Genomic DNA, 19,743 nt, shown 5'->3' on the forward strand with positions numbered 1-19,743 from the left:
GACAAACCATAACCCAGCAAAGTTCACCCAGGCTCAGGCAAAGCACCAGCCGCAGAAGCTGTCTCCTCCACATCCCACAGTCACAACGAGCCACCATCTCCCAGAGCCTTTCATTCAGAGGTCATTTTCCCTGAGAGACCGAACAGAAAGACAGGATAATGCCGCACGCGCCCACCTCATCGCAGCTGCTCCCTAAGCACAGCAGGAGCCGAGCCAGGAGAGCTGCCCCCACGCCAAGGGGTGCTGAGAAGCCTCTTCCCACCTGGAGAGGGAGCAATTAAACTCCCGTGAGCAACTGAGCTGGAGCTGATGAGGTTTTAATGAGGAGTGAGGGCAGTTCCCGGTTATACCCTTCCTGGTAACGGACTTGGAAGTTTTGCACCATCGCCCCTCACCACGAAGCAGACCACGTCGCACACACAGCCCCAGCGCCAGGGCTCTCTCTTCAAAGGCAAATTCAGATTTAGTGACATGAAAACCCTGTGATTCTCTCACCCAGCCTTCCATGTTCTTGTAAAAAGCCAATGCTTTTCAAATGTCTCTATTTACAGAAAAAGTATTTCAACCTTTCTGGTTATGGAGAATTTTGAAAACTGTTCATTTCCCATTGAGTTACAGCTCCCCACATCCCCTACACACCTCCAGACCCTGGCACAGAAGCTGCTTTGATATCCCCAAAGCTCAAAAAGCCAAAGCACACCCGGAGCCCCCAGCTGGCCCATCAAGCAGGGCACAAGGGATGGGAGCACAAGTTTGGGAGCACGCCGGATTACTCGGAACAGGATTGCTGCCTGAGCTGATCCAGCAGCAGGATCTCACGAAAGTCCAGAGCCCATCGTGGTCGCGGTGCAAATATGCAGGTTTACGAGTGGAAAGTCCTACTTCATATGGGTTAAGACGTGCTTTAAATAGTCTGCTTGGGCTGCCGCATCCGAGGGGAAAATCGCCTGGCAAATGTCATAAGTCTGAGCGGCCTCGGAGGCGAGGACATCACCTTGCTCAAGCGGAGCATCCTCCAGCATCCAGCCTGGTGTCCAGGACGTCTGCAGGGATGGGAAGGGAGAAGTGGTCAGTGGGAAGGGCAGAAGCAGCCTCTCTCAAGCCCCTAGTTGTGTCTAAGCCTCCACATCCCAGGGTTGACCATGCCAAAGTGCAGCCTCCAAAACCAACAGCAGGTCCTGTGCCCACAAGAGGGCTGGGCAAAGAGCTGCTGCCCTGGGGTGGATTCTGGGGGAGCTCAAGTCCCACCTTGCTCCATCCTCGCCCAAATCTGCCAGAGGATGGTGTCTCCTGAACCTCCCCCATCACCCAACGCTTTCCCCTGAGCGCTACAATCACTACCCAAGCAAGAACATGAGAAAAGTGCTTTTGTAAGAAGCAAACTGGAGAGCATTTGTAATTTCCTTTTGTGCCATTATCATTTAAGTGCTGATAAGGCACATTAGGACTTTACCAGACAGACACCGCTTCCTCTTCTTTCTTTCTTCTCCTCCTTCTTGTTAAAAAGAAACTAGCTTCTAAATAAAGCCCAGGCTGAAAATCAATAGCTTTCCCCATGAATGTATAGCCACAGCAGCCATGAAATAATTTTTAAGGGCCTTATTTGGGAAAAGGAATTAAAGGAAATGGGCTTGGCATTATGAGGACACTCACTGGCCATTCCAGCATTGGTGTCCCACCTACAGCACACTGTGAAGCCTTACCAGAACCTGATAAATCGGAGAATAAAGGAAATATTTAAGAACTCATTTAATTTTCAGATCCAAAGGAGGTCAATACAGGCTTTCCCAAACTGCATCAATCACCTCAAGGCTTCCTCAATGCCTCAGACAGGAGCAGGAAGGATCACAGGAGAGATTTCTCCCAAAGTGCATCAGGTGCTTGACAGCCAGATCCCAGGGACTTTCATGGACCTAAGTCCCCTCAGAACTGGATAAGAGGGTGCCTAGAAGCCTTTTCAGGACATAACCATAAACCTCTACTCTGCCATAGCTCCCCACGTTACACCAGGGCTGATGGAGAGGATGATGAAGATTGGCAGATGCTGTTACACTGGGAAGAGCATGCAAAACTCACAGACAAAAATCCCTGCCAGCCTCACAATTTACCTTCATGGGTCCTCGGATTTCTACCGGCGCCTTTTCTTCAGCAGGCTGAGGGCTTTCACTGGGAGCATCTTCCTTCTGAAGGGCTTCTGGGCCTTTGTAAAGGTCCAAGAGAGTCAGGAAGGAGTCCACAGCCTCGGCATTTGGTGCCACAAACTCCTGCGGGCTGCAGCAAGCTCTCACTTCTTCCTCGGGGCTATTCATGATAGGAAGCATCCTACAGTTTTTCAGCCACGTGTCTATATCTATCTTCTCACTTCTCTCTGCCTTGTTGCTGCCAAAAGCCACAGCAAGAGCTGCTCTTCCAGCCCCGCCGTCGAAGACACTGCCGTTTGGGGCACTCGGTGGGTACCTGCTGTCAAAGCCGGGCGCGTTGGCAGCGTGCGGCTGCACCAGGGGGTGGGCAGAGCCCTCCGGGTTCTCGGAGCACTTCTGTTGGCTGCCCAGTGGCCTTTCCCCTTCCTCCGTGACCATGTCCTCCGTGCACTGGATCGGCAGCGACATGGGGATATCTTTGAAAGAAAACAGGTCATTCCTGGGGTTTTGTGGCATTTGTGTTTTCCCTTCCCCACGCTTTATTCTCCTTTTGTGCTACAGTGAAACAACCGGGCATTATCTCCACGGGGGGGAGTAGGCAAGCAAAGCTCGCTGCCCCCACGGCTAGGGGATGGCAGCAAATACAAGGCTGGAGCAGCAAAGAAACGGCATCTGAGGAGAGCCAGAAAGGGATGCGAGTTGGAGGAAGAGCATTAACTGTCCTAGGAGGGGAGATGCTGAGATATCGCTCCGTCCCTGCATAATGGCGCTGGTTTGGGTACTGTTTGGAGCTGTTTATCTGCGTGCGAGCCCCGAGGGAAGGACGCGCAGATGGTGATGCTGCAGGCTCGCCCCCTTCCTCACAGGGGAAACGAGGCTACCGCAGGGCTGGGGAGCACGCGGGGCTGCCCAGCTGCAAAATCAGCACATGGCAGCCCTTGGTCTGGGCAAATCCCTCCTCACCACAGAAAACACCCTGTAAGGTCAGGAAAAACTTGCAAAACCCTGCAAGATTAATGTGACTGCTGGGGGGGGAGGGGGGGGGCAGATGAGCACATGGGCCATGGTGGGGGACCAGGAGATTTCTTGGAAAACCAGGCAGGCTGCTGGGCGAGAACATTTACCCAGGCAATCCGCAGTCCAAGGAGGCTCCACCATCACCACTGCCTTCCAAAAATGCTCTAGGCAATGAGTACCATCTGCCCCAGCTCCTTCCCACTCTCCCCAGGGGAGACACATGTAAATAGCAGCCTGTGGTGGTTTTAACATGACTTGAAGCAGACACACACATTACTCCTGGTTTGATGGTGAAGGCGAAGCCAAAAAGCTATGACAGCCAGCACAGGGAGTGGAGCATACGTGCCTTAAGCCTGCTTTAATGTCACCCCCACTTCTGGCAGCAAACCTCTTGCCAGCATGAGGACAAAGGTTCAAATCACTCCCATCAGTGTGGATCTGCTCTTTTTAGTGAAAGAGCAATTTCAGCACACCCTCCCCAGCCCTGCTGCTTACCGAGGACAGGGCCCTTCCTGGCAGTCAGCTTCTGGAGGAGCTTGCCCTGCTTCGCACACAGATCCTGCAGCCTGGTAACCTCCTCACACAGCTGGAGGAATATTTTGTCCATCTCCATTGTGCCTAATCAGGAAAAAAAAAAACAAGAGGAAATGACCGGCTGCGTGTTTTTCAAAGGCGGCAAGGAGCCACCAAGGTTACCCAGAGCTGGGGAGGACCGTGCTCAGTCGTGGTGCAAGACCTCCAGAGATCTCAACTTGTGCGTATGGGGCTGTGCAGAAAGACGCATTGCCAGTTCCAGTTCTCTTGCTATTTACATAGAAAAGAGAAAAACTGAAAAGGGAAGTGATTCTGTCCAAATCAGGGGATAACTCAACAGCCAAGTTGGGCTCTTCCACCTCTCAGCCTGCAGCTGCCATGAGATCAGCTCCAAAGCACAAAAAAGTCCCATTTATGCAAAAATCTACCTGGAAACTTGCATTTAGCATTCATTTAGTACCAAGGGCTGCGCATTCGGGGGATTTATTTTTTTTGTGCAGTGATGTGAGAGCAAACAAACTCCTGGCAACGAACACCAGCAGGGAAAGAGGTCCAAGTATGGGGGCTCAATTCCCTTTTCTTGAGATGCTCAGCCCTGAGCTGCCCATTCTGCTCCTGAAAATACTCTGCAAATGAAAATCTAGCTCATGCCCACATGGTATGCTTTAACCAAATATTGTTACTAAAAAGAAAAATCTCTCTGCGTTGTGTTCAGTACATTTCTCACTGCTTTAACAGCTGTATTGTGGATTAGACTTTTCAGTTTTACCATATTGCACCAATTATTACCAGTCTGAAAGATAATAAATAAAACCAAAGCTTGGTATAAATCTGCAAGCCATCTGCAAAGTACATTTTGATTTGAAAGATTTGTGCAATCTCGATTAGCATAAACATGCAAATCAGCTTTGCTTCCTGTCATATTTTCCAGGTTCGCTGCTGCTCAGCACTGTGAATTTAAGCTCCAGCTCTGTAATTAGAGGCTCAGCTGATGGGTTTGATGAAACCTCCTCTGGTACCCAGGGTGTTGTGGATTCCCCAGTAGGGGCAAAGGGCAGAAATCCGAGCCGACGTGAAGGAAACGCACCGAGCGCAAAGAAAACTTCAGACAAAATGGTAAGGTTCGCTTCCAGAGCAGGGTATTTCTGCGCTTCTTAGCCCGCAAACAAGCCGTGATGGTAGCTGGATTGTATTTTCAGCTGTTTGGGTCCCACTGATTCCTAAAAGCCAAGGATATAAACTTTGCAACCTCCAAAGCAGCTAACTCCATTGGTAACATATCAAATTAAAGATTAAGAGGGTATATTTTACCTAGGAGTTATATATAACTATGCCAATTAATTATTAAGAAGTGTGTGATTTGGAGCTGTCATTCCCAAGTAAGCCTGTATTGATTTTTTAAGATTCCTGCTGTTTTTTCAGTCGTCCAGCGCTTCTTAATTTCCCCCAAATTACTACTGTGACATTAGGACGGCAGGAGATTTTAATCTCCTGTGTAACCTTGAAAAGCATTTTTCAAATCGCAATTAAAGAAGCAACCTAAGAACAAAAACAAAAACTTGGGGACTCGGTCGCTCACCGAGTGACTCGGAGGGGAAGGACGTGCCATCGGCCGCGTTCTCCCATGGCGCTGGGGACTGGGGCTGGTTTAATGAGGAGAAAAGCCCATTCCCACCCTGTTCCCCACGACGCAGCCCTGCGTGGACCCCGTGAAGCCCCAAAGCTCCCTTCTCCACAGGACCACACTTACTCTTGGGGGGGGCCCTCCTTCCCCCGGCTGGGTAGCCGCGGCGTGACATCGGGCTCGGCGCGTCGCAACTGAAAAAGATCAGTAACAGAAAAATTTGGGGCAGGGAATTTCCCTTCAGTTTTTTGTGTTAAGAGCGAAACCTCTGCACAGCAGCAAGACAGGAAATAAAGCAGCAGTGAATTACAGGCGACTGCTATGCAAACCCAGGGTTTAAAATTAGCTCTGAAAAGCACAGGAGACTATTATGAAGGCCATGGGTGGCCTTGTGGCGGGTGAGTTTTGGCTCTTGTCTGCACCATGCCAGGTAAGACACTTGTCTTTTCTGTTACTCAGTTTTCCCCTGCCCTTCTCAAGCAATTTGTTGCTGCTTTAATGTGGAGGCTGCTGGGTAGTTGTGCATCTGCGACACTGACCGCCACAAAGCTTATCCTCTGTAAGGCAGCTAATATTCAAGCTAATATCCCAATAATCCAAGTTAGTACTCACTCCACACCAGCTCAAATCCCCAAATCCTCTGTAGAGCACAGGAGCCAACGAAAATTCTCTGACGGGTGATTAAAATCCTCCCAGCACTCATCCCTTCTGCCTTTGGGAGCCCAGAGAAAGCTGCTGGGGTTTCCCTGGTGCCTCCAGCATCTCCCTCATGCTCCTCTGCCCTTCTGTATGTCGCGACAGAGATGGGTGGGGAGATTGGGGGCTGCTTGTGCCCTTCCTTCCATGTGAAGAAACCCCCTGCAGAAAGGACTGCCCATGCACGTACCTGCCACATCGTCCCCAACCACGTCCTTCCTCCACCGATGCTCTCCGGAGGGTCTCTTTCCCACCACCGCTATCTCACCTGGCTTTTCCAGGGAGTTTTCCTGCCATCAGCAGTGTCGAGCAGCCGGCAGTCCTCAGGTCGAAGCTTCATGAAGATACCACCATCTAGCGTTAAACACGGGGCTTGAGGACAAGGGAAATGGGGTGCATGGAGCAGGGGCTCACGGCCTGGGGCTGCTGCTCCATCGCACGCCGCGGGGATGCGCGTCCCCGTCCCGATCTGTGGCGCTGCTGGAAAGCAGCAAACTGGTGCCATCAGCAGGTCAGTGAGAAGATAAAGGCTAAACAGGGACGACAGAGAGATGGGAATAATTAGCAAGTTTCAGTGTCGATAGTCTGTTTACCCGCTTGCATATGAAAACATTACCAGCAATTATTGCAGCCTGATAAAAAGGACTGTAAATAAAGCCCAAGCTCAGCGAAACACTGCCACCGAGCTGGGAGCTCCGGAGGCTTGGTAGTGGCTCTGCCACCACGGAATAATTAACAAACGAGAATAACAAACGCAACACAAAGCAAGGACTGAGCACCAGCAGGGAAGGCACCCGCGCCGAGCTGGTGCCGCTCTCCCAAGGCCCAGCCCCTGCAGCTCCTGGCAGTCAGATGCTATAGGACCTACAGCACCCGGGCTCTCAGGCCTTTATTGGCGCCCAGAACCCCATGATCGGCCCCCTATAGGCCCTTATGGCCTCTATAGGCCCCCGTGACTCCCAGCACCCTGGTGCCAGGCCCCTATAGGCCCTGTTGCTCCCCAGCCCCTCAGTATCAGGCCCCTACGGCCTCTATAGGCCTGCCACTGCCCAGACCCCCGCTGCCCAGCCCTCACGGCCCCCTTAGCTCCCAGCACCCTACAGACCCTGCCACCCCTCAGACCCCCACGGCTCAGGCCCCTCTGGGTCCCCGTGCCTCTCAGGACACCCAGCGCCATGCCCCGGTGCCCCCGACGAGCCCCGCCGGGGCCGGTACCGGGGCGTCAGACCCCTACGGCCCCCCCCCGTCCCGTCCCTTCGGCCGGGCAGCCGTCGGGCGGGCGGCGCTAGGACCGCGGCGCGGGCGCCGTGCACCTGTGCCCCGGGGCGGTGGCAGGTGGCGGCAGTGGCCACGCCCCCGGCCACGCCCCCCCGGCCACGCCCCGACCCCGGTACGGCACCTGCGGCCCCGCGCCCGCCGCCGCTACGGAGCCAGGTGAGGGGGGGGGCAGGGGCTGGCGGGGGGACGTCCCGGTCCCGGTGCGGAGTCCGTGCCCCGAGGGTGGCCGGGGGAAGGTGCTGGGGACCGGGTCGGAGCCGGTTCGGTGCTCAGCCCGTGCCTCGGGGGTGCCGGTGCAGCGGGCTCGGGGCCGGCACGGAGTCCCCCGGTGTAACCCAGCGGGTCCCGGTGCTGCGGGGCTCGGGGCGCTGTGGCGGGCAGGATCTGGCCCGAAGTCGGCCAGGGGTCCCGGTTCCCTTTTCACCCCCCCGTAGGCAGAGCCCACGCCACGCTCCTGGCCCCGGTGTCCCGGCTCCGGAGGGACCGGAGTCCTTCCCGGAGCCCTTCCCGGAGACCTTCCTGGAGCCCTTCCCGGGGCACTCATCCCGGCCAGGGCGAGGGAAGCGGCTTGGGGCCAGCCGGTGATGGCGGGAGCCCTTCTACTCCCCTGGGCCACCCCCGGGCACCGAGCTGCACTCATGTTCCCTTTTCCCACCCCGTTTCACTGTTTTTTACCAATCTGCTTAAAATTAAAGTGCGCTGCAATGCTCCGGGGAGAACCGGTGGCTCCAATCCAATAACCGTTCCTTGGAGCCACGGGGAACGGGACGGGATTTCCCCCGGCCCTCAGCTGGGTGTGCACAGAGTGGGGTTGCACCGGGGGGCTGCACCCCGCTGGCGTGGTCCCAGGGGGCCGTCGGCACCCGGAGCCCAACGCAGCCGTCGGCCCGCCGACACGTGGAGCAGAGGCCGTGTGCTTGGGGCGCAGCATCGAGGTCTTTCTGCTTTTCCTTTATTTGTCCCCCCCCGCGGTGCTTCCTTCCCCGGAGGAAGGTCCTGATTTCAGCTATGAGAGCTTCCCCACCAATTCTTCCCTTGGGCATCAAAGAGGAAGCGTTGGGTGTCGCAGCTGCGTGGGAGCCCCCGCCACACGGGCTCTGTCCCGCTGCCACCCTCGGTTTGACCGTGCTGGTGATTATTTCAACCAACCCTCCTTTTTTTTCCCTTTTTTTAACCTCTTCTGAACGCAACAGGCTCTGCTGGGGACCAACGCTGCGCAGCCACGATGCGCTCGCTCCGCCGTTGGTTTTGCTGGGTGCCTGGCAAGCCCCGTCCCAGGGGGATTTTTGGGGTGCTGTGGCCAGGAGGGAGCTCGGGGGGTGATGCCCAGCGGGGCCGCCAGCGGCTTCGACCTGTGGGAAGCAGGTTTGTGGCGGAGGGCTGGGAGCAGAAAGCAGCGTGTGGGAGCTCCCACCGCAGCTCGTTGCAAAAGGCACCCTGGGGACCCACCCTGCGCCCTGACTCAGCGCCCGCACCGCTGTGGAGGTGTCACTCGGTGGCTGCTGGCTTTCGGGAGGAAACGTCCCGTGGCTCGTGTTTGTCCTTTCGATGCCGTCTCTACAAACACCGAGAGCTCCGCTCTTCGTGGCTCGCTTGCAACACCCTCCGGAGGTTAAAGCAGGGAGAGAGCCCTCAGGGAAGGGCTGGCCTGAGATTTCAGCATCGAGGGGTTGTTTTGCTGCTTGTCAGGGTTTTTTTGTTGCTTTTTGGGCAGGGCATGGGGCTGCGGTTTGAGGTAGGAGCCCCCCTGGGATGGACCCTTGGGGGCTGCAGCCGCTGTAGTGTGCTAAGCGGTGCCCTCGCCCTGGATGCCGTGCTGGGGCTTATTAGCAGGAAACGAGCACTTCATTAGTGTGGTCACAGCAACGTGGCAGGCAGGGGATTATTGGAGAGATGTGGGGAGAGTGGAAATAGGTTTTTCTTCCCGAAACAGGTCACTTCTCACTGCCTGATGCTGCCTCACCTTGCCACACAAGGCAAGAGAACCTCAGGACCCAGGGGTTCAAGTGAGGCGGGAGCTCAGCTCTGAAACAAGTGGAACGGGGAGAATTAGGTTTTTTTCCTTACTTCTGCTTCCCCCCCCCCCCCCCCCCCCCCCGCATTGAGTGGTTCTCAGCATCCTCCTCAGGAGCCGGTACCCCTCGCTGCAGGCGCACTTGGCAGTGAAGCATGCTCCGGCTGCCGGCTTTGATCCCGCAGCCCTTCCTAAAAGCGGTGACCTCGGGTGCAAGGACCAGGCTGTCCCTCCTCCTCCTCCTCCTTTACAAGCCCGCCGCTTTATTCCCCCGGCCCATAAAGCCTCGCACGGCCGCGGAAGAATAAGGAGCCCCAAGCTGAGCTTCCTCGCCCTTGAAGTTGATGGCAGGTGCCCTTTTCCACTCCAGGGCGCTGTGGGGGGGCTTCACAATTTCCAAAGCATCAGAAAAAAAAAAAAAAAAAAAGGAGGGGGAGATTCTGAAGAGGAGGAGGGGAGATGCCGGTGAATGGCTCCCACGGAGCTTGTCCATGCTCCGGTGGCAGCAGCTCACAAAGAGCGGCGGGAGGCTCACTGCCGGGGGCAGAGCTCGGCGGTCCCGGCAGCATCGCAGAGCTCTCGGCCGGGGCAGAGCCAGGCGCTGGACCTGCTGCTCCCCTTCAGCAAAAAGCGAAGCTCTGAGGGGACTTGCACGTGTTCTCCTTCCCAGCGATGCTGCAGGCAGGAAAAGTATCTGGGAAAGGCTTTTTCTGCATATCTGGGGATGTTAGAGTGAAGTTAGCGGCTCTTTTAGCTCCGTTGCGTGGCTCCTTCCCCGTGCGCAGGGTTGTGGGGTGATGCTGCAGCAGCCGGCACAGCTCGCAGCCTCCTTCAAGCCTCGCTTTTTGTGTGTCGTTTTATTTTCAGCGTGGGTTTGTGGGCTGGAGGGACTGGGAGGTGCCACGTGGGAGAGGCTCCGCTCGCTGGCAGCGATGCCAAGATCCAGACTCATTCGCTGCCCCGCGGAGAGTGAACTTTATATATCGCAGCCAAAGTGCATCCTGTTGACTGCGGTCTGGGAATTAACCTGGTTTTTCCTCCTCCCCAGGCTAGCAGAGCGCAGCACGTCACCATGAAGCGTCTGGAGACCCCGTGTCCCTAAACACGCGTCGCTGACACGTGGGGAGGACGGCGTGGCCGCCACGTGGAGAATGAGGCTCCTCCGGCGACGCTACAGCCCGCTGAAGGTGGCTTTGGTGGGCGCCATCTTCGTCCTCTTCCTCTTCATCCTGCAGAAGGACGTCGGGGACAGAGACCCGAGCGAGGAGCCCTGGCTGAAAAACATCGTCCACGGGAAGGACCAGGTCATCGACCTGATGCTGGGGGCCGTCAACAACATTCGGGACTCGATGCCCAAGCTGCAGATCAGGGCTCCGATGCAGCCGGAGGAGCCGCCCCGCAGCGCCCGCTCCTGCCTGCCCGGCTTCTACACGGCGGCGGAGCTGCGCCCGCTGATGGAGCGGCCCCCGCAGGACCCCAACAGCCCGGGAGCTGATGGCAAAGCCTTCAAGAAGGACCAGTGGACGCCAGAGGAGACCAAGGAGAAGGAGCGGGGCTACGAGAAGCATTGCTTCAACGCCTTCGCCAGCGACCGCATCTCCCTCCAGCGAGCGCTGGGACCCGACAGCCGCCCACCGGAGTAAGAGCCCTCTGCACCACCGCGTAGCCCTGGGCTCGTTTGCCATCCTCGTTTGCTCCTTCCAGGGCAGGTTTAAGGGGAAATAAAAGCGAGGCTCGCTGCCTCTGCTATCAGTGGAGTAGCAGCCTGGCACAGGAGGCAGAAATTCACTGTTTTGGGGCCAGCGGGTTGGGGAGCCAGAATTTCCCCTCGTTTCTGTCTGCCTCGTGCTTGGTTTTTAATTGCAACGGGTGAAAGCGTGCGGCGGCTCTTTGTGTCCCCAAGTACCTGCTCCTGGCCCCACGGCCGGCTGGCTCCAGCATCTCCCCCAGCTCCTCCCTTCCCTCTTTTATTTCGGCCAGCTCCGCCGTAATCTGACTTTTTCTTTTCTTAGCCGAGTGGAACAGCCTCAGAGCCGGCCAGGCAGGGGGGCGAAGGAAGCAGCCTCAGCTCCAGAGACTGCACCGCCTGCCCTCTGGCGCTGGGCCGCCGGATTAGAGCGTGCCCCCAGCCCCTGCCTGGTCGGGGGTGGGTCTGGGGGGTGGTCCTGGAGAAAAAGGGCTTGAATAGGAGGTAGAAACCCAGCCCTGGTGCGCAGACTGGCCCCCCCAGCCCCAAGCCGGCAGGCAATTATCCGTGCCTAGCAGGTGTAGCAGTGACAATGGGGGGACACCGGGTCTGGGGTGGGACGGGAATGTTATTCACTCAACCGGAGGTGGCAGCGGCAGGGCTGGGGGGGGAAGAGGTAGAAACCAATTGAAATCAAAGTGGTGGCGAGCTGAGAGCCGCGGGGGCTGCCGGTGCTGCTGCCTCGCCATGCAGAACGCCCCAGCGGGGGGACAAGGGGTATTTTGTTTTTGGCATCCCTGCCCCGCTGGTTCTTCACGTCCCATCCGTGTCGTGCTTAAATTCTGCTTTTTTTTTATTTTTCCAACCCCCACCCGCCCCCTTAGGTGCATCGACCAGAAATTCAAGCGCTGCCCACCCCTGCCCACCACCAGCGTCGTCATCGTCTTCCATAACGAAGCCTGGTCGACGCTGCTGCGCACGGTGTACAGCGTCCTGCACGCCTCCCCGGCCGTGCTGCTGAAGGAGATCATCCTGGTCGACGACGCCAGCACGGACGGTGGGTTGGGGCTGGCAGCGGGGGGATGCGGGAGGTTGCAGGACGGGGGGACGAGGAGCATCGCTGCCTCCCCGTGAGCAGCTGGAAGCAGCGCTGAGCTGCTCCAAGGAAGAGCAGAAAGCTCTGATGAGTGGCTCAGGGCATGGACGGGCATTTTCCCGTGTTGTTTCGTACCTGCTGTGAGCACCGTTGAGTTTTTTCCTTCCACACTGCTAGTTCCTTTTAACAAAGCCCCCGGATAAAACCCAGGCACTCCTCCCACCTCCTGCAAACACCTTGCCACCTCGGTAAACAGCTTGCTCACCCGCTACACTGCAATTTGGCAATCTTAATTAGTTACACCCAAAGCAAACTAATGACATGTTTCAATGTCAGGAGAGGAGCAGACTTTACCCTTGCCCTGTCCCAGAGATAAACGCTCTGTTTCCGCCCGTGGCAGCTGCGTGAGCTTCCAGGGTGCAGAAACCTGTGTGTGCCACGACAGCACCTTGGAATAAAAGGGTGTCTGTGCCTGAAACATCCCCTGGGGCGTGCGGACATCCTATGGGGCAAGAGCGATGTCTCACTCAGCAGACAGCATCCCCGGGAAAAGCACTCTGGGGCTTTCTCACGCAGCAGCTATTCTTTTCTGGGTTTTCTTGCCCCAAGCACAGGTCGTCCTCTCCGTGCTCTCTGCGCAGGGTGACACCGGGTGCAACTGTCTTTCCGCCCCAGCGAGCTTTTGGCCGGTCCTTGGCCAAGAGGTTGTGGCCTGGCTGCATGAAAACGGGCAGCAGGTGTAACCTGATGGCAGGGCTGGAGCAGCCCCTCCCCAGGCTGCTGGAAAAAGACCTTGGAAAAGCCAAGGCGTGGATCTGGGAGTTCATTTCCTCGGGTCAGGGCAGCACGGGGATTTATCACCTGCCTAGTTTTTAGCAACTAAAACCTCTTGGGCTGGGGGAACAGGGAGGATTTGTGTCTCCCCAAGCTCGCAGTTGGACCCCAACCCTAGCACAGGGTCCAAGCAGGACCGGGGAAGCCCCTACCCCAATTCCAAGGGGCAGGGACCCCATGGGCTGGGCGCGAGGAGCTGGGGCTGAGCACCCCCCACTCACCTGGAGCTGGTGGCTCTCCTCCCTCCCTGGCCCCCCCAGACTACCTGAAGGACGAGCTGGAGCGCTACGTGAAGCAGCTGCAGATCGTGCGGGTGGTGCGGCAGGAGGAGAGGAAAGGGCTGATAACGGCCCGGCTGCTGGGGGCCAGTGTGGCGAGCGGGGAGGTGCTGACCTTCCTGGATGCTCACTGTGAGTACCCCCCTCCCTGTCCCACAAGCGAGTGCCCCCGGGTCCCCGAGGAGAGGGGAAGGCGATGGTGGTGCCCGCGAGGTCGGTTCACCCTTCCCCATGCCCCCAGGCGAGTGCTTCCACGGCTGGCTGGAGCCCCTCCTGTCCCGCATCGCCGAAGAGCCCACGGCCGTCGTCAGCCCCGACATCACCACCATCGACCTCAACACCTTCGAGTTCTCCAAGCCGGTCCAGTACGGCAAGCAGCACAGCCGGGGCAACTTCGACTGGAGCCTGACCTTCGGCTGGGAGGTCGTCCCGCCCCGGGAGAGGCAGCGGAGGAAGGACGAGACCTACCCCATCAAGTAAGCCTTGGCAGGGGGTGTTGGCATCCTCTCCAGACCCAAAAACTGCGCAGTGAGCCGGCCGAGCAGGCGATGCTCAGGCGAGGTGGCAGAGCTGGGTGCAAGCCCCAGCTGTCCCGTGCCAGGAAGCTGCCGGTTCCTCCGGTAGATCTTCCTCCTTTCCCAGCAAGACGGGGTTTTCCCAGGTGTTTTTCTTTCTGCCAGCCACAGCTTTGAGGCCAGGCAGGTAAAGCTGTGTATTCCCAGGGGATCCACCCCTGGGATGCTCAGGTCAGGGCATCTTGAGCAGCTTTCTCCCAGGAGGGGATGCTCAGGCAAGGTCAGGGCCATGGAGGTAGTGGGGGGGAAACCTCAGGGTGGCTTTGGTGAGCGCAGAGTCATAAACGTGACTTCTATCAGAAGAGCTTTTAAATCGCCTCCAGCTGTATCTCAGTTCTTGCACAGTTTCTCATTAAGCGCTTAATTGCTGCCTTTTATCTTGCACTTGGAAAGCCTGGGCACCGGGTGGCTGCCTGCGTTGGCACAGCAGCCAGAGGATGTTACCTGCGGGTCGGGCTGCACAGAGACACCTCGGGTTTTCTTTCTTCCCACCCCGTTATGCAAGCAGAGAAACCCCCCAACACCCAAGCACGCTGCTTTGCTCACAGGCTGCAGCCTGCTCGCCACGTCCGTGGGGTTTCCTTCTCCCCGCGGGGTTAAACAGCGGGAGAAAGTCTTCCCCCGGGGGAGCTGGGGCTGTCTGCAGGCAGATCTGCAGCGGTTGGGTGCGTGGAGTGCAGCCTGCGAGCAGGCAGGGACCCCGTGTGGGTTGGAAGTAATGCAGGAAGAATGCCCGATGGGTCAGTGTAACCCCTTCAAAACCAGGCCCTTGCTCATCCCGGCCCCTCAAAGCAGCCAGGGGGTGATTTTGGCATAGCTGCAAGACCACAGGGGTGCTGCGGAGTCGTGTCCCCACAAAGGCTTGGTGAAGGGGGGGGTTCCCCTCTGCACCTCCGGCCGGTGCCCCTCACTGAGCCCAGCAGCCCCGCCGGGAGATACCCGACACTGTGCTTGGCCGTGGCCGCATCCTGCCCGCAGCAGGGCTGGCTTTGTGCAGAGGTCACCCGGGCGACGTCCCTGCCCCAATAAAGGTCCCTTTTTCCGACGGTTTGGCTCCCAGAAGCGTCTAATCTCTCTCTGCTCCTCTCGGCAGGAACGCAGCCGCTCAACAAGCCCCCTTCTTTTTTTTCCCCCCTCCTTTTTCCTGAATAAAAGCAAGTTTCTATTCCAGCCTTCCTCTTGTAAAGATCAGATGGAGCAGATTAGAAAAGCCGGAGGAGTGAATAGGGTGCCCGGTCACTGAGCTAATCTCTGCCTTTCTTTTCTGCGATAGGTTTTCGGTAATAATATCCTCCTCTCACTTTGAATCGTGAACCAGCAGCGAGGCCCCTCGGTGCCGTGCTGCCACCGCGTTCCTGCTGTCCCCTCCTGGCAGCAGCTCTGTCCTGGCCATGTCCCCTCTCCCACAGCTGTGGGAGCTCAAGGAGGGGTGCCTGGGGGTGCTGCTGCAAGGCGCTCAGCAGCCCCGTACCACTCAGCACAGGGGCTGCAGCTGCTCTGTGGTGTCCCCAAAATTCAGATCTCTGCTTTTTTTTTTTTTAACCCATTTTGCAGGTGGAGGTGCAGGGGGTGCAGGCAGCCTCCCTCCAGCCTGTTTTCTCTCTCTCTCTCATAGATCTCCGACCTTTGCCGGTGGCCTCTTCGCCATTTCCAGGTCCTATTTCGAGCACATCGGCTCCTACGATGATCAGATGGAGATCTGGGGGGGCGAGAACGTGGAAATGTCCTTCAGGGTGAGGGCGAGGCACCTTCTTTAAAACACGGCTTTGGGGAATGCCCTTTATCCGGGGGCACCGATGCCCTCAGGGGGTGCTGGAGCCCCGTGTCCCGTCCCCACAGGTCTGGCAGTGCGGGGGCCAGCTCGAGATCATCCCTTGCTCCGTTGTGGGCCACGTCTTCCGCTCCAAGAGCCCCCATACCTTCCCCAAGGGCACGCAGGTGATCTCCAGGAACCAGGTCCGCTTGGCCGAGGTCTGGATGGACAACTACAAGGAGATCTTCTACAGGAGGAACCAGCAGGCTGCGCAGATGGCCAGAGAGGTACCATGCACGCCAGCAGTGGTTTTGCTGTCCTGGGGGCCTGATCCTGCATGGAGCTCAGGCCTGAGCAGAGGGAGATGCAAGGGATCTGCAAGCTCAGCCTGGAGCTGGGCGAACAAATGCAGGTGGAAAGATACAGCCCCCAAAATGCCCTTTTTTGCCGTAGCATTTTCCAGCAGAAAAATACAGGTTATTTTACAACGCCAAAGGTTTTTCGGCAGCTCAGCTTTGCTTTGACACCAGAACGTCCCAGGTGTGAGCGGCCAAATCCTGTCTGGGACCAGCAGTGTCTCGTGGGACCCCAGAGCCTGTCTCGGTCCTGGCTGCAGCGGGACTCGGGAGCGATGTGACGGACGATGGCAGAGCTGGGAGGACAAAGCTCTGTGCTGGCTCGGGGGGGGTTTCCTGGCTGGCTTCGGAGGTTAGTTTAATTTTCTCACGTGACTTTGTCGATAGAAGACGTATGGTGACATTACAGAACGGCGCAAGCTGAGGGAGCAGCTTCACTGCAAGAACTTCACCTGGTACCTGCAGACCATCTACCCGGAGATGTTTGTCCCCGACCTGACTCCCACTTTCTATGGGGCGGTAAGTACGGGGGTGCGGAGCCTCCTGCCGCCCCTTGGGCTGCTCCCTCTGCTAGAAACAGTGGCGGCAGCAACGTCCCCAGGAGGCTGGGCTTTGCTTTTTGCATTTAAGGCAGCCTGGAGCAGGGTGCTGGAGGGGCCCCTGCCTTTCTGGTTCAGCTCATGGGGCTGGTTCGGGCTCCGGCTGACAGTGAAGAGGTGAAGCTGAGATCTGGAATCCAGCAGAGCTGGTTTCGGGGCCCCGGAGGGGCTGTCGCATGGGTTAAATCAGGCAAAACAGCTGAAAATTTCCCGAGCTGAAAGTTTTCTTAACCCTAACCCATGCCATCAGTTCTGGGCATTGACAGGCACTAGGTGGACCCCAAAAAAACCAAATGATCTGTGCCAAGAGACGAGGGTGAGGGGGACGGGCAGGTCGTGGAGCACTGGCTCTGCCCGCAGGGAGGGAGCTGCCAAAAATCCCCTCCTCTGAGCTGGCACCCGGTGGTCTGCCTGCGCGTGCCCCTCCTCGGGCTCGTGGGACCAGCTGCCCGAGAAGCTGAGCGTGGTTACGTGTCCGCCGGGGGCTCGGCGCTGGCTCCCACCCGGGTTTTAATCCGCTTCTATTTCCTGAAACTTTGGCCGGGCGGCTCTCACTCTGAGCTGGGTGAATCGCCCGGCTGGCGGGGAGGAGGCGCTGCCGCGGGCGTTCCTCGCGTCCTGGAAAGGACGAGGGACCCGGACCTGGTACCGGCACCGTGTTTGCACAGAGATATTTAGGTGCCCTGCGACCCCAGCACCGAGTGTGGCTCCATCTGTGGGGCTGAGCTCTCCGCTCTCCCCGTTTTTATTATTATTGTGTTGTTTTTTTTTCCCTGCAGATTAAAAATGAGGGCACGAAGAGCTGCCTGGATGTCGGTGAGAACAACCACGGTGGGAAACCGCTCATCATGTACCCGTGCCACGGGATGGGGGGCAATCAGGTAGGCACCTGCACAACCCCAGGGAGCATTGCCCCTCTTGCACCCCCCACCCCGTGCTTCCCCCACAGGTTGTTCGATCGGGGTGCAGCTGGCGAGAGGCTGACGTTCCCCTGCTCTCGCCCCCCCCGCAGTATTTCGAGTACACGACGCAGCGGGACCTGCGGCACAACATCGGCAAGCAGCTGTGCCTGCGGGCGGGCTCGGGGCTGGCCGAGCTGGGCGATTGCCAGTACCGGGGGAAGCCCACGCGGGTGCCCCCCAACGAGGAGTGGGAGCTGGTGCAGGTGAGCAGCCCCATCCCCACGCGGTGCCCCCAGGGAGCGCCGCGGGATGTGGGTGCTTCACCCCTCGCTCCCATCCTTTGGGGCGAGCTGAGCCAGGCGCTGTCGTTTTTGTTTTCGGCCAGGACCGGCTGATTAAAAACCCAGCCTCCCGCACGTGTTTGACGGCACGAGGCAAGCACCCTTCGATGGTCCCCTGCAACCCCTCGGACCCCCACCAGCTCTGGTCCTTCACCTAGCGGGCGAGTGGATCAAGCCCCGGCCAGCCCCGACCGTGCTCAGGAAACCAGGATACAAAACTTCCCCGTTTATTTTTTTTTATTAATTTAAAAGAAGCAAAAGCCTTAAATATGCTGCATTTCACATCTGCCTTGAACTCAGTCCTGTGCCTTTTGACCGCTCCAATTTGCAAATTCCGGGGGCACGGCAATAACGCAATGAGCCTGAAAGGGGGTCGTGGAGGAGCCCGACGGCGTATTTTGGTGCCCGGATGTGGAAGGAAGGTTCTGGACTCATGCCAGGGCCCCTGGGCTCATTGGAGAGACTCTGACCTTCACGTTGGGCATTTGAGAAGCTGAGTGTGGGAGCCGGTGGGAAGCTCCTGCAGCCAGGAGGAGGGCGATGACTGACGGCCACGCAACCGAAAAGGTCTGCGGGGCTGAATCAGGGGCTCAACCCAGACAGAAAGGAGCCGGGTGCATGGTGCTGGGACGCGCCTGTCGGCCGCCAGGATCCAGCCCTGCCTTGCTGCCAGCACCGGGCATCCCTGCTCCTGGGAAGGGAGAGGGATCTCAGGCTGCTCTTTGGGCTGTCTGCCTTAGATACCAGGCTTGATTTTTGGGGGGAAAAAATGTTAGATGATTTTTTTTTTTTTAATTATGATTTCATGATTGTTATTTCTTGGTGCGGTTCTGCTCGTGCTGAGCAGGAGGAAGGGCCCCTGCGCGGGATGCTTGCGCTCCCAGGGCTTTGCAGTGAGGGTCCCAAAGGCGAGGCCTGGCCGGGAGCGATGCCCCCAGCGCTGCCCGGAGCGTGAGCCCCTCCTGTCCTACGTAGCTGCCGTGACTTCATTGCCATTTTATTTAGGGGAGAAAAACCCTTCCTGGAAGTAGAGAGGGAGAACTCATCTTTGGATACGTGACCTAAAATAAAGAGATGATTTATTTTACAGACATCCTGTCTCTGCCTGTGCTTCCTCAGCCCTTCGCATTGCGGCAGCAGAAGCACCCAAACCCCGTGGGCTGCCCCAAAGCTCTGCCTCCACACTCCCACCCCTGCTCTCATTCCGTTTCCCTCCCATGGCTCTCCCTGGGAACTTCCTTTAGCCAAAGCATCCGTCTAAAGCCACCTGTGCAATAAGGTGTTGAATCGGGGAGGATATTCAGCTTTGTTGTGGGTAGGGGAGGGTTTGGGTCAGGGCTGCCTGGTGTCCATCAGTGGGAACCCTCTGGGTTCCCTTCTGCACTGATAAAAATAGTAACTGATTATTCAGAAACAATTTTCCAAACAAAATCTTTTTTTTTTTCTCCTGTATTGATAAGAGCAGGTGCATTTTTTTCTTTACTTTTTCTTTTTTTAGTTTTTCCCCTTCAAACCTGTCAAACTTGGGACAGGTGTTGGCTGCTATCTCGAATGCCATTTTCCATCACCTGCTCCATTTGTGGAGGAAAACCCCAGCACTGCTGGTTTCATCAGATGGAGGATGCCCGAGGAGCAGTGTGTGATTGCCAACACATGGCAGAACAGTCCCCTTTTTAAAGGGAAATAAATTTGTTTATAGTTTTCTTTATTTGCCATAAGTCAGATTTTTACTACACCCTGAAGCCATGCTGATATTTCATTTAACCTCAAACTGTCCTGTGTAGTTGTCTGGTTCCAGCCCCACTGCTGGCTGTGCTGGGTGGGATTTTTATTTATTTTTATTTTTCTTGTAGGGGGTGAAGGTCTTGCATGGCATTTATCCCCATTTTCCCACCCCTGGGTGATGCAGGTGCTGCTGTTGTGTTGGGTAAAACGCTCAGAGACATCCCCTAGAGAAATCTGTTGCAAGAGCTATGGGTTGGGCACCCACGGGGCTCAGGACTGGGATGAACGTGAGG

General features: G+C 57.2%; 2 protein-coding genes across 7 annotated transcripts; one reads left to right on the forward strand and one right to left on the reverse strand.

Moving 5' to 3' along the window:
- Positions 1-304: 304 nt before the first annotated feature.
- On the reverse strand, positions 305-7,185 carry LOC121061229. Of its 3 annotated transcripts, XM_040539793.1 has the most exons (6): positions 6,629-7,185; positions 6,281-6,542; positions 5,443-5,510; positions 3,654-3,776; positions 2,109-2,617; positions 305-1,043 (listed from the first exon to the last, which is right to left on the reverse strand). In XM_040539793.1, the coding sequence occupies exons 2-6, from the start codon at positions 6,307-6,309 to the stop codon at positions 879-881; spliced, it is 894 nt and encodes a 297-aa protein (XP_040395727.1). In that variant the 5' UTR covers positions 6,310-6,542; positions 6,629-7,185; the 3' UTR covers positions 305-878. The 3 variants fall into 3 exon arrangements, with proteins under 3 accessions (XP_040395727.1, XP_040395726.1, XP_040395728.1); XM_040539792.1 differs by having other exon boundaries at positions 6,281-7,185; XM_040539794.1 differs by having other exon boundaries at positions 6,203-7,184.
- On the forward strand, positions 4,545-18,818 carry GALNT6 (polypeptide N-acetylgalactosaminyltransferase 6). Of its 4 annotated transcripts, none has more exons than XM_040539721.1 (11): positions 4,545-4,808; positions 10,353-10,943; positions 11,876-12,048; positions 13,182-13,331; positions 13,441-13,675; positions 15,390-15,507; positions 15,614-15,814; positions 16,271-16,402; positions 17,262-17,363; positions 17,495-17,647; positions 17,770-18,818. In XM_040539721.1, the coding sequence occupies exons 2-11, from the start codon at positions 10,456-10,458 to the stop codon at positions 17,881-17,883; spliced, it is 1,866 nt and encodes a 621-aa protein (XP_040395655.1). In that variant the 5' UTR covers positions 4,545-4,808; positions 10,353-10,455; the 3' UTR covers positions 17,884-18,818. The 4 variants fall into 4 exon arrangements, with proteins under 4 accessions (XP_040395655.1, XP_040395656.1, XP_040395658.1 ...); XM_040539722.1 differs by lacking the exon at positions 4,545-4,808 and adding an exon at positions 5,577-5,746; XM_040539724.1 differs by lacking the exon at positions 4,545-4,808 and adding an exon at positions 7,385-7,446.
- The last annotated feature ends 925 nt before the right edge of the window (positions 18,819-19,743 follow it).

Source organism: Cygnus olor, chromosome 29, assembly GCF_009769625.2.
Source record: "Cygnus olor isolate bCygOlo1 chromosome 29, bCygOlo1.pri.v2, whole genome shotgun sequence".
Classification (NCBI taxonomy): domain Eukaryota; kingdom Metazoa; phylum Chordata; class Aves; order Anseriformes; family Anatidae; genus Cygnus; species Cygnus olor.